At 38.7% G+C, this 14,456-nt stretch overlaps 1 protein-coding gene across 2 annotated transcripts in view; it reads right to left on the bottom strand.

Annotated features, from left to right (window-relative positions):
- The window catches only part of MAN1A2 (mannosidase alpha class 1A member 2), a 202,172-nt gene extending 188,994 nt beyond the window's left edge, over positions 1-13,178 (bottom strand). For both annotated transcript variants that reach the window (XM_059375859.1, XM_059375861.1), the window contains exon 1: positions 12,874-13,178. In XM_059375859.1, coding sequence (XP_059231842.1) covers positions 12,874-13,175 — 302 coding nt within the window. In that variant the 5' untranslated portion in view covers positions 13,176-13,178. The remainder of the gene's footprint in view (positions 1-12,873) is intronic.
- Positions 13,179-14,456: the final 1,278 nt, after the last annotated feature.

The raw sequence follows: 14,456 nt of genomic DNA, 5'->3' as shown, positions 1-14,456 counted from the left end.
TAATAGCATACAAAAGAATTAAATACTTAGGGATAAATTTAACTAAAAAGGTGAGATACTTGTGTACTGAAAACTACAAATACTACTGAAAGAAACTGAGGAAGACATAAATGATGGAATAATATTATAGCCAGATTAGAAGACTTAATGTTAAAAAGATAAGACTGCCCAAACCAATCTACAGATTCAACAAAATCACTATCAAAATTCCAACAGCTGTTTTCACAGAAATTGAACAGCTGATCCTCAAATACATAAGGAATTGAAAGTGGTCCCAAATAGTTAAAACAATCCTGAAGAAGAATAATAATGTTTGGAGCATTCACATTCTCAATTTCTAAAGCTTGCTACAAAGGTTCAGTAACCAAAACAGTGTGGTACTATTCTAGGTCATAAATTACTATCTGTGAATGCATTTTCGAGATTATGTTCTATTCTATTCTCTTCCATGTGAGGTGTGTGCAAACCCAGTGGTTCAGACTCATGAGATACCTATTTAAAATAATGTCTCTCCCTCTGTCTGCATCTCTTTGATGTTTTCTGATTGCTCTTCCTTTTTTTTTTTTCCCTTATCCCCATTCTAAAAGGTATGTACATTTTTTGAGTACTTTAAGTCCTATTAAGCTCAGATCAAATGGCCTTTTATACCTATGACTGATGCCAACAGAAGGTCCAATTTTTTGTATATTAAGTAATGATTTTCTTTTTATGATAATGTGGAACTAAATGGGTATAAGCTATGTAATTTTTTTTTTAAAAAGGGGGTACCTGGATGGCTCGGTGGGTTAATGCCTCTGCCTTCGACCCTGATCTCAGGGTCCTGGGATTGAGCCCCGCATCGGGCTCTCTGCTCAGTGGGGAGCCTGCTTCTTCCTCTCTCTCTGCCTGTCTCTCTGCCTACTTGGGATCTCTGTCTGTAAAATAAATTTTAAAAATCTTTAAAATAAAAATAATAAGAAGAAAAAGAAAAAAGTATGGTAATGGCATAAGGACAAACATACAAACATATATAGACATAAGGAACAGAACTGAGTGTCCAGAAAAAGACTCATACTAGTACAGAGAACTGATTTTCAAAAAAGGTGCCAATACTTGGGAAAAAAAGTTTCTTCAACAAATGGTGCACGAACAAATGAAGAGCCAGACACAAAATAACAAAGTTGGACCCATTTCTCACACCATACACCAAAAGTCAAAATGGATCCACAACCTAAATATAAAAGTTAAGATCATAAAAGTCTTAAGAAAACAAGAGTAAATATTCATAATCTTGGCTTGGTAATAAATTCATAAATGACGCCAAAAACATAAGCAACAAAAAAAATAAATTGGGCTTTATCAAAATTAAAAACCATTTACATGAAAGAACACTCAAGAAAGTGAAAGATAAAAAAAAGAAAAAGTGAAAGATAATCTATAAGATTATCTTATAGGGCAAAAATACTCACAAGCCATCAATCTGATAAGGATCTAGTATCGAGAAGATTATGTCTTAACCTTACTTAGTAACAAAAGGCCAAACCACCCAATTTTTTTTAAAGGGACAAAGTACTTGGGTGGACATTTCTCTAAAATAGCCAATAAGCACATGATAAGACATTCAGTATCAGTAGTCCTGAGGGAAATCCAAATGAAAACTACAATGAGATACCACTTCACCCACACTAGGATGGGTATCATTTTTTTAAAATGTTGACATGGATGTGGAGAAACTGGAACCTTCAGAAGTTACTAATGGGAATGTACAATGATTCAGCGGCCATGGAAAACAGTTTGGCAGTTCCTCAAAAAGTTAAACACAGAGTTACAATATGATCCAGAAATTCCACTCCTTGGTTTATACCCAAGAGAATTAAAAACAGGTACTCAAATAAATACACACATGTTCACAGCTGAATAGTGAATAGTGGTAGAATAAAAGGTGGAAACAGTCCAACTGTCTGTCACCAGAGGAATGCATAAACAAACTGTAAATTGTTTATACAAACAATGGAGTACAACTCAGCCATAAAAAAGGAATGAAATACTGACACATGCTACAATGTGGATTAGTCTCATAAACATTATGGCAAGTGAAAGCCAGACACAAGAGGTCTTAGATAGCATGATTCCCTTCATGTTAAAAACATACCACATGGGTCATAACATTTACCAGAACAGGTAAATCCTTAGAGACAGAAAGCAGACAGTTTGCCAGGGGCTGGGGAAGTAACTGCTTAATGGGTATGGAATTTCCTTTTATGGTATGAAAATGTTTTGGAATTAGACAGAGGCACAACACTAGGAATGTATTAAATGTATTAAAATGCCACTAAATTGTACACTTTAAGATGACTGATTTTACGTCATGCAAAATTTACCTTGATTGAAGAAATAAATACTTACGGAAGAGCTTAGATTCAAGAGGGGCAAGCACAATTTAAATAAACAAACTGTCTCTGTGTGGCTGTAATAAAGTACCATACAGTGCATGGCTTTTAAACAACAAAAATGTATTTCCGGAAATACATGGCTGGAAACCCATGATCAGGATGCCAGTATGTCAGGTTCTGGTGAGAACCCTCTTCTAGGTTGCAGACTGCTGACTCCTCACATGGTGGAATGGTAAAGAAAGCAAGCAAGCAAGTTCTCTCACATGTTTTTACAAGGGCACTAATCCCATTCAGGAGGGTTTCACACTCATAACCTAATTACCTTCCAAAGGCTCTACCCTCCTCATACCAGCACACTGAAAATCAGATCTCAACATGTGAATTTTGGGAGGACAGGAGCACTCATTCAGTCCATTGCATTACCTGATATCAAGAGTTATGTAAAGCTACACTCGTTATTACACTTACTAAAATAGCACACCATGCTAATCCAAAAGAAATACACAGAACAACACAGAGCCCAGAAATAAAACCTATGAACATATGAAAAATTGTTATATGGAAGAAACAGCATTACAAATCTATGGGAAAAGACAGATTCTTCAATAAGATGCACAGGGAAAACTGGACCCCTGTACAAAAAAACAAACTCAATCCCTACCTCATCACAGAAAAAAATCAAAACTAAGTAGTAGATTAAATCCCTAGATGTGAAAAACAAAACCTTATAACTGCCAGAACTAAAAATATAGGTCACTATAACTTCAGGGTTTAAAGCATTCCCCCAAGCAAAATTCAAAAAGCAACGCCGTGAAGAAAAATATTAACAATTTCTATTACATTAACATTTTAAACTTCTGAAACATTAAAGAAACCATAAACAAAGTTTAAAAATAAGGCATCCATTTCAAGAATATATGTGTAATGCATATAACAAAGAATTCAGTCAGAATGTAGAAATAATTCATACAAATAAGAAAAAAAAGAGGGCACCTGGGTGGCTCAGTGGGTTAAAGCCTCTGCCTTCAGCTCAGGTCATGATCCTAGGGTCCTGGGATGGAGCTCCACATTGGGCTCTTTGCTCAGTGGGGAGCTCTCTCTCTGCCTGCCTCTCTGCCTACTTGTGATCTCTGTCAAATAAATAAATAAAATCTTAAAAAAAAAAAAAAAAAGAAGAAGAAGAAGAAGAAAATAAATAATAAAAACATTGTTCTTTGTGGTCTCCAGATTACTTCATATCCTTTTGTTTAACTCATTATATAACTTGTCCCTAAAGTTCTTGTTAAGATATGGAGAATAAGGGGCACCTGGGGGTGGCTCAGTGGGTTAAAGCCTCTGCCTTCAGCTCAGGTCATGATCCTGGGGTCCTGGGATCGAGCCCCGCATCGGGTGCTCTGCTCGGCGGGGAGCCTGCTCTCCTTCCTCTCTCTCTGCCTGCCTCTCTGCCTACTTGTGGTCTCTGTCAAATAAATAAATAAAATCTTAAAAAAAAAAAAAAAAAGATATGGAAAATAAAAGAGAACAGACACTTTCAATGGCATCTCTCAATATTATGGTTAGGAAACCAAAGAATATTTTGCATCAAGAGTAGTAAAAGCCTTCACAGATCTGAGGCCTCAATTACTCAGGGACTCCTGTTACCCTCAGCATCTATACTAAAGACTTAGACAGCAAATTAAGAGATGGAATTATTAACTGGGCTCAAAAATGACACCTGGAAATACTTTCGTAAATATATCTATTACCTTCATTCAGGCCAGCACATAAAATGTTTCAAAAAAATGTTCAATAAATTATACTTTCAAACTTAAGAGAATCAAGAATATATAACAGTATTTTATTCATTTACACTTTTTAAATTGGTACAGATTTCATTACATAATAATATTATATAAGTGAATTATAGCCACACATGAAATAGTTTTTAACCTTCATTTTTTTTTTTTTTAGATTTTTATTTATTTATTTGATAGAGAGAAATCACAAGTAGACGGAGAGGTAGGCAGAGAGAGAGGAAGGGAAGCAGGCTCCCTGGTGAGCAGAGAGCCCGACGCGGGACTCGATCCCAGGACCCTGAGATCATGACCTGAGCCGAAGGCAGCGGCTTAACCCACTGAGCCACCCAGGCGCCCCTAACCTTCATTTTTATATATAAAAATGACACTGCTAATTCCTATTTAGAACACATTTTGTTTTCACAGTATTTATAATATCTTGAAGTAAATTACTGCACATTTTTCAGTTCCCTACTTCATGAAATTATTAGTATTTCATATGTGTGAGCTGGAAGGAATCTTTAAAGATTCAATTAATTCCCTCATTTCATAAATAAGGCACAGGGAAGTTAAACAGCTTATCTAAATATACTCCAGCAAGTAAGGACAACGCTGAAACTAGAGCCCCTATCTCTCAACTCTGAGCCCAAGGTTCTTTTAAATATACAATGATGTCTTCCTTCTGGACTACATAAAATTCCAAGATAGACCATTGAAATAAATGCCCGTTTGAAGGAGATTTTTCTTACAATAAATCCTAAAACCAATCTGTACATAAATCTCCAGTGCATTCTTCATTACAGCCATGTTCTAAAAGGAAAAAGTTCCAGCAAAGGTTCAATGCCAATCAAAATAAACTTTTCCGACAGAATTTGCACAATTATGGAAAATAAGAACAGCAAATGACTGTCCTGACCAATCAATATGTAGCGTCAGCCCAAACCATATTCTAATTTTTTAAATAATTTTCAAACAACAGTAAACAAAACATTTGCCCAGTTAGCTAATGTTTATCATGAACTACTGATTTCAAAAAAAAGTCCTCCTTCTCTGTGGGGGATAAGTTCCAAGACCCCTACTGTCCACAGACAATAACAAACCCTATATACACACACCATTTTTTCCTACACATACCTATGATAAAGTTTAAGATATAAATGACAAATAGTAAGAGATAAACAACATCTCATAATAAATTAGAATAACAATATCCATAAATGTGGCTGCCCTCCCTCTCTCGAAATACCTTGTTGTACTGCACTCCCCCTTCTTATGATGACGCTGTGTGATGATAAAATGCCTACGTGTTGAGATGAATGGAAGTGTTGCAACCTAGCAGGAGGCTGCTACTGACCTCACGCATCAGCAGGGGCATCACTGGCTGACCGCAGGTAACTGAACCAGGAAAGTGAAACTGCCAATGTGGGGGGACTACTGGAGATGTTAGTTTCTTAGGTGCCAACTTTCAGCATGATCTAATTTTATAGCTATATTTTTAAAAATTATGTTAGTAAAACCTAACTTACAGGTATGACATAAAGACTAAAGGTTAAATGTGTGAAAACATTTTTCACATGCTATTGTTTTCTTCCTTTTTTTCTAAAGGAGAAATTCAATGTGGGGGCATGCAAAATAACTTAGATATATTTATAGGAGTAAGTATGTTGTCGATAAGACCAGCAGGAATTATTCCCTAATTTTTTTAAATTGTTTTTTATAAAGGGCCTTTATTAAAGACTATGCTTCTCACTGCAAGATATCATCATTCCTCCTACTTCTGCATCTTACCTCTCAATTCTTGTGTTTTGTTTATACCTTCTCTCAAGGAATTGGCCACCGTGCCATGGACATCATTTATTCAACAGGTATATACTTTTATTAAGGGCCAAATGTACTTCAAGCATTGGACATAAAAAAGATAAATTAAAGACAGTTATTTGCCCTCAAGGAACCCATGCTCTTTTAGGAGAGAAAGAGAAGTAAGACTGTAAATATACAATCACAGACATACATGAGAAAGATAAAGTACAAGGGAAAAACACTACCTACAGACAGTGGAGGTAAGGGAATAAACCCATAAATGGATTCGGGCAATCTCAGCTGTAATGGGTAAATTAATATTAACAAGAACCCTGAAGATCAGAAAACACTATCAGAAATAAGATTAAATGCAAATCACTCAAAGTAATTGGAGCATGGAATTACAATAAATGATGCTGATAAAAAATAAAATCTAATTTCAAATTCCATGTTACAGAGACTACATACCTACATAAGACAATGTTAATAATTCAGAAGAAATATTCTTAGATTGAGCCTTTAAAATAAGAAAATCCAAAAATATCACAGAAACATTTCATAGCCCTAGAACACTTCTTATAAAACCCAAGAGAAATTTTGGAAAGGCTATAATAGCTCTTAAAGCAAATAAACAAACTAATGCTTGAACAAATTTGATTTCCTAAAAACATTTAACTTGATCCTATAAATGCTGTTTAATATATTAACATTCAGTTTCTGGAGCACCATCTCCTGGAATTCCCAACATTCACTGACCAAGTTGAAAATGAGAATTTATGCCTTGGTATTCTGCATTTTAACCATACCACTCTAATACTTTATTCATCTCTGAGAAGAATTAAAAATAAGTACTACTGACATAGTGATTTGATAATGCTGAACCAATAAAAGCAAGGTCACCATCACTTCATCTAGGATCAAAATCTGACTTTAAATAAGAATATACCAAATGTCATCTGGTTAGCAGTGCAATGATTTTGCACTCTTCTAAATCAGTATCAGTACTTTAAAAAGATGCAGAAAATGATGAAAACTCAGACTATCAAAGAAATAAGAGCTATGGGGCACCTGGGCAGCTCAGTGGGTTAAACCCCCTGCCTTCAGCTCAGGTCATGATCCCAGGGTCCTGGGATCGAGCCCTGAGTCAGGCTCTCTGCTCGGTGGGGAGCCTGCCTCCCTCTCTCTCTCTGCCTGCCTGATCTCTGTCAAATAAATAAATAAAATCCTAAAAAAAAAAAAAGCTATTACTTCAGAATTTGGAAGAATTTTTTACTAACTGATAACTATACTTTACTAACTGATAACTATACTTATGATTGTAGAGAATCAAGCCTTACCTCTACCCCAATTGTAACTGATCGCAGAGAACAAGGGTCTGTCCCAATAGGAAAATGGGACAGAGACCTCCATAAAGTCAGAGCCTTTCCCCACCATTTCATCCCAATTCTTACCTTATTATCTAACTACTCAGGTTTAGTGAGAGAGCAATTCCTGGAGGATGAGGGAAGTGCATGGGAAACAATGAAAAACTGCTTTCCAAGTGGTAATGGACAAGACAACAATTTCAGTAGCTGTCCATGCAGCCAACTGTACACTGAATTTAGGAATCACACAAAAATGTACTCTAGCACCAAAACAGTTGAGAGGACTAAAGATGCTAGTATCACAGCGGAGTAGAGGAAATTACACTGAGAGGTAAAGATCAACTTGTTCTCCAACTATGGAAACGAATGGTTTTCACTCAATAAAAGTAAACAAAGTCTATATACATATATACCCATATGACCAAGGCATCTATATCAGACTGTTAAACAGACATTACTTTATTCATAGCTGAGTAAAGGGAAGTGGGAAAAACAACCAAGGGCCAAAGAGGGTAAATACATTACAATGGAAGCCCAGCCAACTTAATAGGATAAAATGATGTGACCTCCCCAAACAGAAGCCTAACAGGATAAGGGGGGAAAAGGCATGGAAGAGGGATGAGAAAAGAAAGGATATTAAAATTAAAATGATAGTGAGATTTAAAATTTCTACTCCTGCAATAAAAAGCAAAACTGAATCAAGCAAAAAATGCAAATCATGACCTGAAAATCTTGAAAAACTCTCACTAATGCACACTGCAATCTGGACTAGACACATTTCAAATTCAAAAGTGAAGTGTCATTAGTGACTAAACACACTGGCCAGCACAGGTTTAGAGTGATTATGTCTAGTACAATGCCTCACAGCTATTTAGTAAAACCAAGACACAACTTTAGGTCCTTCTAATTCCAAAGCCTGTTCTCTCTGTTTGAGGAAACTACCAGAAGTTAACATATCTTCAAATATTCAAGTTATACCAACAAAATCCTGACTAGAAGATGAAACTTACTGGCAATTCAATTAAGTATTTAAAAAAAAAAAAAAAAAAAACACGAAGCCCACTTTTATAATGCTAGAATATAAAACAAATGTCAGTTTTAAAAATGAAAGAAATTAGTAAGTAAAATTTCAGTGGAATAGATCTATTACGTGTACACAAATCGTGAACATGATACTTTGATGTATATCAGCGTATATTTATAACAACATCCATGTGTTTTATGACCAATACCTGTTTTGGTTACCTTGAGATCATAGATGTTAAAAATGACTGTCATCAACATCAAACCATGCATTTTACATTATTATCATTTGAAAACTACCAATTATTTGTGAACCATTTAACTGAAGGGAACACACAGGTTTTCTCATTAAAATGCTTTATCTTAAACTCATGTAATATCAATTATATAAAGTATTAATTCCATAGGGTATGTATTTCTTAGTAACCCATAGCCATGTCACCCAGAAACTGGGAGTTATCCTGGTCTCCCTCCTCCGCCTACCTTAGCCCCATATTCAATGAACTATCAATTTCTGTGAAACTTAACACATTGACTAACATCTCTTCAATCAACCCCTCTTCTCCACTAACTTCTCTCCTTCTCCATTATCACCACCGTGATCTAAGCCAGTCTCTTCTGTGACCTAGACTCTCCTAATTTCACATATCCTCCTGCTCCTCTCCAATCCAATGTGTACAATGCAACCATAGTGATTATTTAAATTTTTATTTAAATTTTTTTAAATGATTATGTCACTGCCTTGCTTTAGTGAAAATCCTTCACTGACTTTCCATAGTACTCAGGATAAAAACCATAATATTTGACTATGGACTCTCCAGGATCATGCCTAGGGATTCCCAACTCAACAACAACCAGGTGAAATGCTGATTCATTAGATTTCCTTAACTCGAAGCTTAGTGGAGTGTCATAAAATGAAGAACACATGCCCCTCTAGAGGGAGCAGCTCCTGCCAGATCTAGCTCAGGGCTGTCATTGGAAAATACAGATTTGGGTGTTGTCAGGTCCTTTGATATTTTTAAGAGAAATCAGAAGTCCAGACTTTCATGTGAAATCTCCTGACATTTGAAGGTTAGCAACTAACTCATACTTTCTGAACAACGGAAGCCAAATCTGACCTTTTGTGTAGTCTCTTTGCCTAGCCCCACACTGCTAAATCTACACCAGCCACACTGGACATTTGTCAGCTCCTCCATGATGCCAGGCTTTTTGCTTAGGGTTCTCACACACAGGGCGTCCTCAGCTTTGACTACTTTTTTTCCCCGCATCCCTACTTCACTCAGCAATCTACTTGTTCTAAATCTCTGACTCATTCATTGCTTCCTCAATGAAGCCTTCCCTACTCCCACAGCCTGCCCACCACCTCCCCCCAACCTCAATCCACAGGATAAATCACACCATCATGTGTTCTGACAGCACTGAGTACACTTTCATAATACTTATCACTCTTTGAAAATAAAGGTATGTATTTAATGCCCATCCTCCCCCTAGATGAGAAGCTCTATTAAAGCAGGGCCTGACACCCAGTGGACATGCAATACACATTTGCTGCTAACTACTTTGGTTATAAAATGTTCCCTTAGACAACAAGATTCGGGTATGCTTTTAAAATACTAATCTGGGGGCACCTGGGTGGCTCAGTGGGTTAATAAGCCTCTGACCTCCACTCAGGTCATGATCTCAGGGTCCTGGGATGGAGCCCTACATCCGCTCTCTGCTCAGCAGGGAGTCTGCTTCCCCCTCTCTCTCTGCCTGCTGCTCTGCCTACTTGTGCTCTCTCTCTGTCAAATAAATAAATAAAATATTTAAAAATATATATGTATATATATTACTCTGTACCTAACTTTTCAGAAACATATACAATACATAAAGTAGCCTCGAAATTAAAATAATTCCATTAAAACTACAATCACCAATAGCAATAACTGCTCATCTTTACTGAGCACTTACTAAACACCAGGAAATATTACTCTGAGCACTTGCCTGTACCATCTCATTCACTACAACAATCTGTCAAGTAGATGTCAATGTCATCCAGGGCAAGCAGCTTAGGCACAGAGTTTAAAAATTTTAAGATCATACATCTAATCAGTGACAAAGTAGGCCATAAATCCATGCAGTCAAGACTCCAGAACTTAAGCACCTAACTATAATACTAAATTAACACATTAATGAAGAAAAGTCAATTCAACAAGTACCCCTTAAATACTGTGAATAAGAAATAATGGCTATGATTCATTTTCTATTACGTATCCATTAAAGGTTCCTCACCCCTCTACCCTGCTCCCTTCTACATACACACAAAATAAAGATAAATTACGAATTTGTATTTTTCAAATTAAGATTTTTTTGAACCACACCCAAAATAGGTATGATTCTAGCACCAACCAGTTCTGTTGAAATATTATCTTTTTGAATGATTTTTAAATGAGCTAATGTGCCTACATTAGCTTGATGTTTAACGTCTCATATTTTAAACTTATTATTTGAATGATCTCTATTTTGAAATGTATTTCATCGCCCACATTAGAAATTGCTGCAGACTGTGCCTTCAGATACAAGCAACAACACATAACATACCAAGCAAATATAGTAAACTGATATAGCCACAGACACTATGTACAGAGGTAACACAGGGATCCCTCTTCACCTAGACCCTCACTATTTGAATCCTTGCTTTCTAAAATTCAGGAACTAAGTAGATTCAAATAAATTCTCACATGTATCATTTGCTACCCAGGCTCTTACTCTCAGGATCTGGCTCACAATCCCTTAGTATTACAACTCAAAACCAGCCAAAGCTCCCAACTCAGGAACCCAATAATTTTGGGTAACAATACATGAAGCATATGCATTCAATTTAAGAATTCTTATTTAAGAGATCTAAATAGGCTTTTTTAAAATGTAAGTAAGATGGACATACCTATATTCTCATTCAAATCTTATTTTTTCCAAATATTACATTTTAACTACACTTAACTGAGAATTTTTCTAATGTATGTTTTTAAACTAGAATGTCGCTATATAATGTATATTTTTTAACCTTTAGACCACACTTAAAATATAAACTGTTTAGTATGTGACAGATTAGTGTAATAATAGTTAAATAACGTGTGGCTCTCAAAGAAATCTGAAGCCAGTATTACCACCCTTTATTTTCAAATCTTTATCATAGCTTGTATAAAAATCATGGGAAATAAGGTTCTCCAGGAAAACAGTACTTGCAGTGTTAATTTCTCAGCAACATATTTCGCAGATCACATCAGAATTTTCTCAAAGTCACAAAGAGCAAAGGGCAAAAATAAAAGAAACTGATGAGAAAGAGTATTGAAGTTGAAAATGATGGCAAAAAGTCCAAATTTAGTTACAAAATAATGGCTTGAAACAATTTTAGAACTACTCCATAAGGTTCAGCCAAAAGTCAAACAATAAGGAAGCAAATAATGAATTAACAAGATTGAGAAAAAGGAAAAACCAGCTGTCATTACAACACCACCTTATCCCAAGTATTTAACTTAGGCTCACACCTGAACCTAAGCTTCTTCAAACACCTTGTGCTTCATTTAAAAAGTGAAAACTAATGTCAGCTAAAAACAGAATTCAAGTATACGGGTTTTTTTCACATACTCAAAAATTATTTTAAGAAACAGGAAAAGGAGGGGATTTAACAGGTGGGAAAAAAAAAATGTAGGTTTGAGAAAAGTAAAATACTTTCCCAAACTCTTCTTTTGACACAAATTACATAAATGATTTAAAGAGATAGTTACTAGAGCTCCTATTTTATCCTAATTCCGCAAGACTCACCCAAGCTCTCCTCAAATTTGGTGATTTGAAAGAATGTGAACCCTTTCATCAATCAAATTGCAAAAGTTAGTTGACACACTCCAACCCACATATTATAAAAATAAGAAATGTAAAAACATAACCAAATCTACAAAGTGAAATGCCTGTAAGATTCAATGATATTTTTAACATAATTGATTTCCATATGGAGCACCAAAACAGATCCCCTGAAAATAACAGAAATCAAGGTATTTTTGTATGCTAAGAAAGGACAGGTACATTCTGCCCATCGTTGGTCTTCCTAAAAATCTAAGATTCATTACTAATCCTTAACTACAAGCTAGAGAATAAGAGCCCTTTGGGAGAGAAAAAACTCATAGAAGCTGTCAGGATTCAATGGGTCTATTTCACAGGGTGGCACTAAGACTGAATGCAATAAATTCTAATAAATGAAAAAGCAGCTTATGTGATCATTACTTTAGATTAAATTTTCCTACTTCCCAACTGCTCACATCAGACCTAACAACTCTGAGCACAAATGTTTCTGCTACATAAAACAAAGTTGTTGCACTTTAGACTGGGCTCGAGGAGCCCTTCCAGTCCATGGTTCTACTCTAACAATTTTGAAATAACCATAACTCTAACGACTTAGGGAAAACTACACCTTACTGAAAAAAAAAGTAAGACACATTTGGTGCAATAAACCACACCTTGCTCTGCCAAATGTTAACAATAAAACTTCTGATATAAACAAACCTGTGTCTATGTTCATCAGGTCCATGGATCAGGAAGACTCCAGGGTTTTTAGCCCCTTTGCTGGCATCTACATGAGGAATTAACACATCTTCTAAACCCAGATCAAAGCGTTTGTGTTTTGAAGAGTCTGGAAGGAAGAAAAATGCCCCAAAACACAGGGTGATGAAGGCACTTAGAATAAGGAGGAGGATAAACTTCTCGGAAAGTCTCAAGGTAGCCCTGTGATGTGGGAAAGAAGGCGGCCCCAGGTTCAGAGGTGGTATCCTTCGTCCAGATAAGGGCAGCAGGGCCGGGGTAGTCATCGTTTACGCTCTTGGACAGAATATATTATAAAGTTCTCATCTTATATCAAATGTACAATACATTGAACAGTCTCCAAAATCTTGGCCAAAAAAAACTCAATTTTGCTCCTCTTAAAGGACTGTTGTGCTTTTTAATAGGGCACCTCTTTCACGCTCGTCCAATTACATTCAGAAACGTGTGGCCCCCACACGATCACTAGTTTGTGTTCTGTGATATTTTCTCTGCCATTTGGTTTTCAGTACCTCATCGGGTTATCACAAGTCTCCTCTTCATTCCTAAGAGTGGATGGGGCAAGCAACACTGCAGAAACGATGCAAGGTGGGGTCTTCCATTCCTGCACCCCAACGAGATGCTCCAATGTGGTATCCCGCCCCCAAAAGGGAGCCTGCCCAGATCCGACGAGTTGCAGGAGGCTCACTTAACCACCTCTGGTGCTCCACTTCCAGGACCTCTTCACCTCGGTGGTGGAAAAATAAGGGGCTCCTCGGAAGTCGGCCAACAGGGAAGGAGGGCGGTCTCCCGCCTCGCCGAGAAAGCGAAGCGGCGGCGCCCGGCGAAGTCGCGGGAAGGGGGTCTCGCACGCCCGCGCCTCCCGACGCCGCCCGCAGCTCCTGGCTCCGGGGAGAGCTCCGCCGCTGCCCCCTCGACGGCCGGCGCGAAGGGCATTCGCGCCCCAAATGCCTGCGCCCTCGCAGCCGCCGCCGCCGCTGTTGCTAGCGCACGGGTCTGGCGGGGAGCGGAACTTCCTCCTCCGGCGGCCACTGAGAAGCCCCGGCGTGTGCGGGGGGGAGGGGAGGCGCGGCGGCCACCCCCGCCCGGCTCCTCCTCCCGCTCGCCGCCGCCGTCGCAGTTAACCCCGGCGCCTGCTGTCCGGACGAGGCCGCCGGTGACCCCGCCGCGCCCGGCCGCGGTGACCGAGCCCCCGCGGCTCCGCAGCGTGGGAAGAAGACGAGCCGCGGCCCCTCAGTCGGAGAGCCCGGGACAGGCGCCTGCTCATTCCTCGCTCGGCGCTGGGGAGGCGGCGGCCCCGGGCGCGCAGGAGCGGCCGCGCCTCGGGCGGGCAGAGGTCGGCTCCGTCTCCGTCCTCGCCGGCCGCGGGCCGCCGTGCGGGCCTCCTCGGCGCCGCCTCCGGTCGCTCGCAGCGGCTTGCTCTGGCGGCGGCGGGTGCGGCAGAGGCGACGCGTCCACGCGGTGCGGGGCTGCGGCCCGGTCCTCAGCCCCTGCCTCCTAGGCCCGGAAAGCGCAAACAGCAGAAGGCCGACGCCCGTTGGGCACACGCC

This window comes from Mustela nigripes, chromosome 14 (genome assembly GCF_022355385.1).
Source record: "Mustela nigripes isolate SB6536 chromosome 14, MUSNIG.SB6536, whole genome shotgun sequence".
NCBI classification, from domain to species: Eukaryota; Metazoa; Chordata; class Mammalia; order Carnivora; family Mustelidae; genus Mustela; species Mustela nigripes.
Note: the sequence above shows the minus strand (reverse complement) of the source record. Positions and strands in the feature narration are given on the sequence as shown.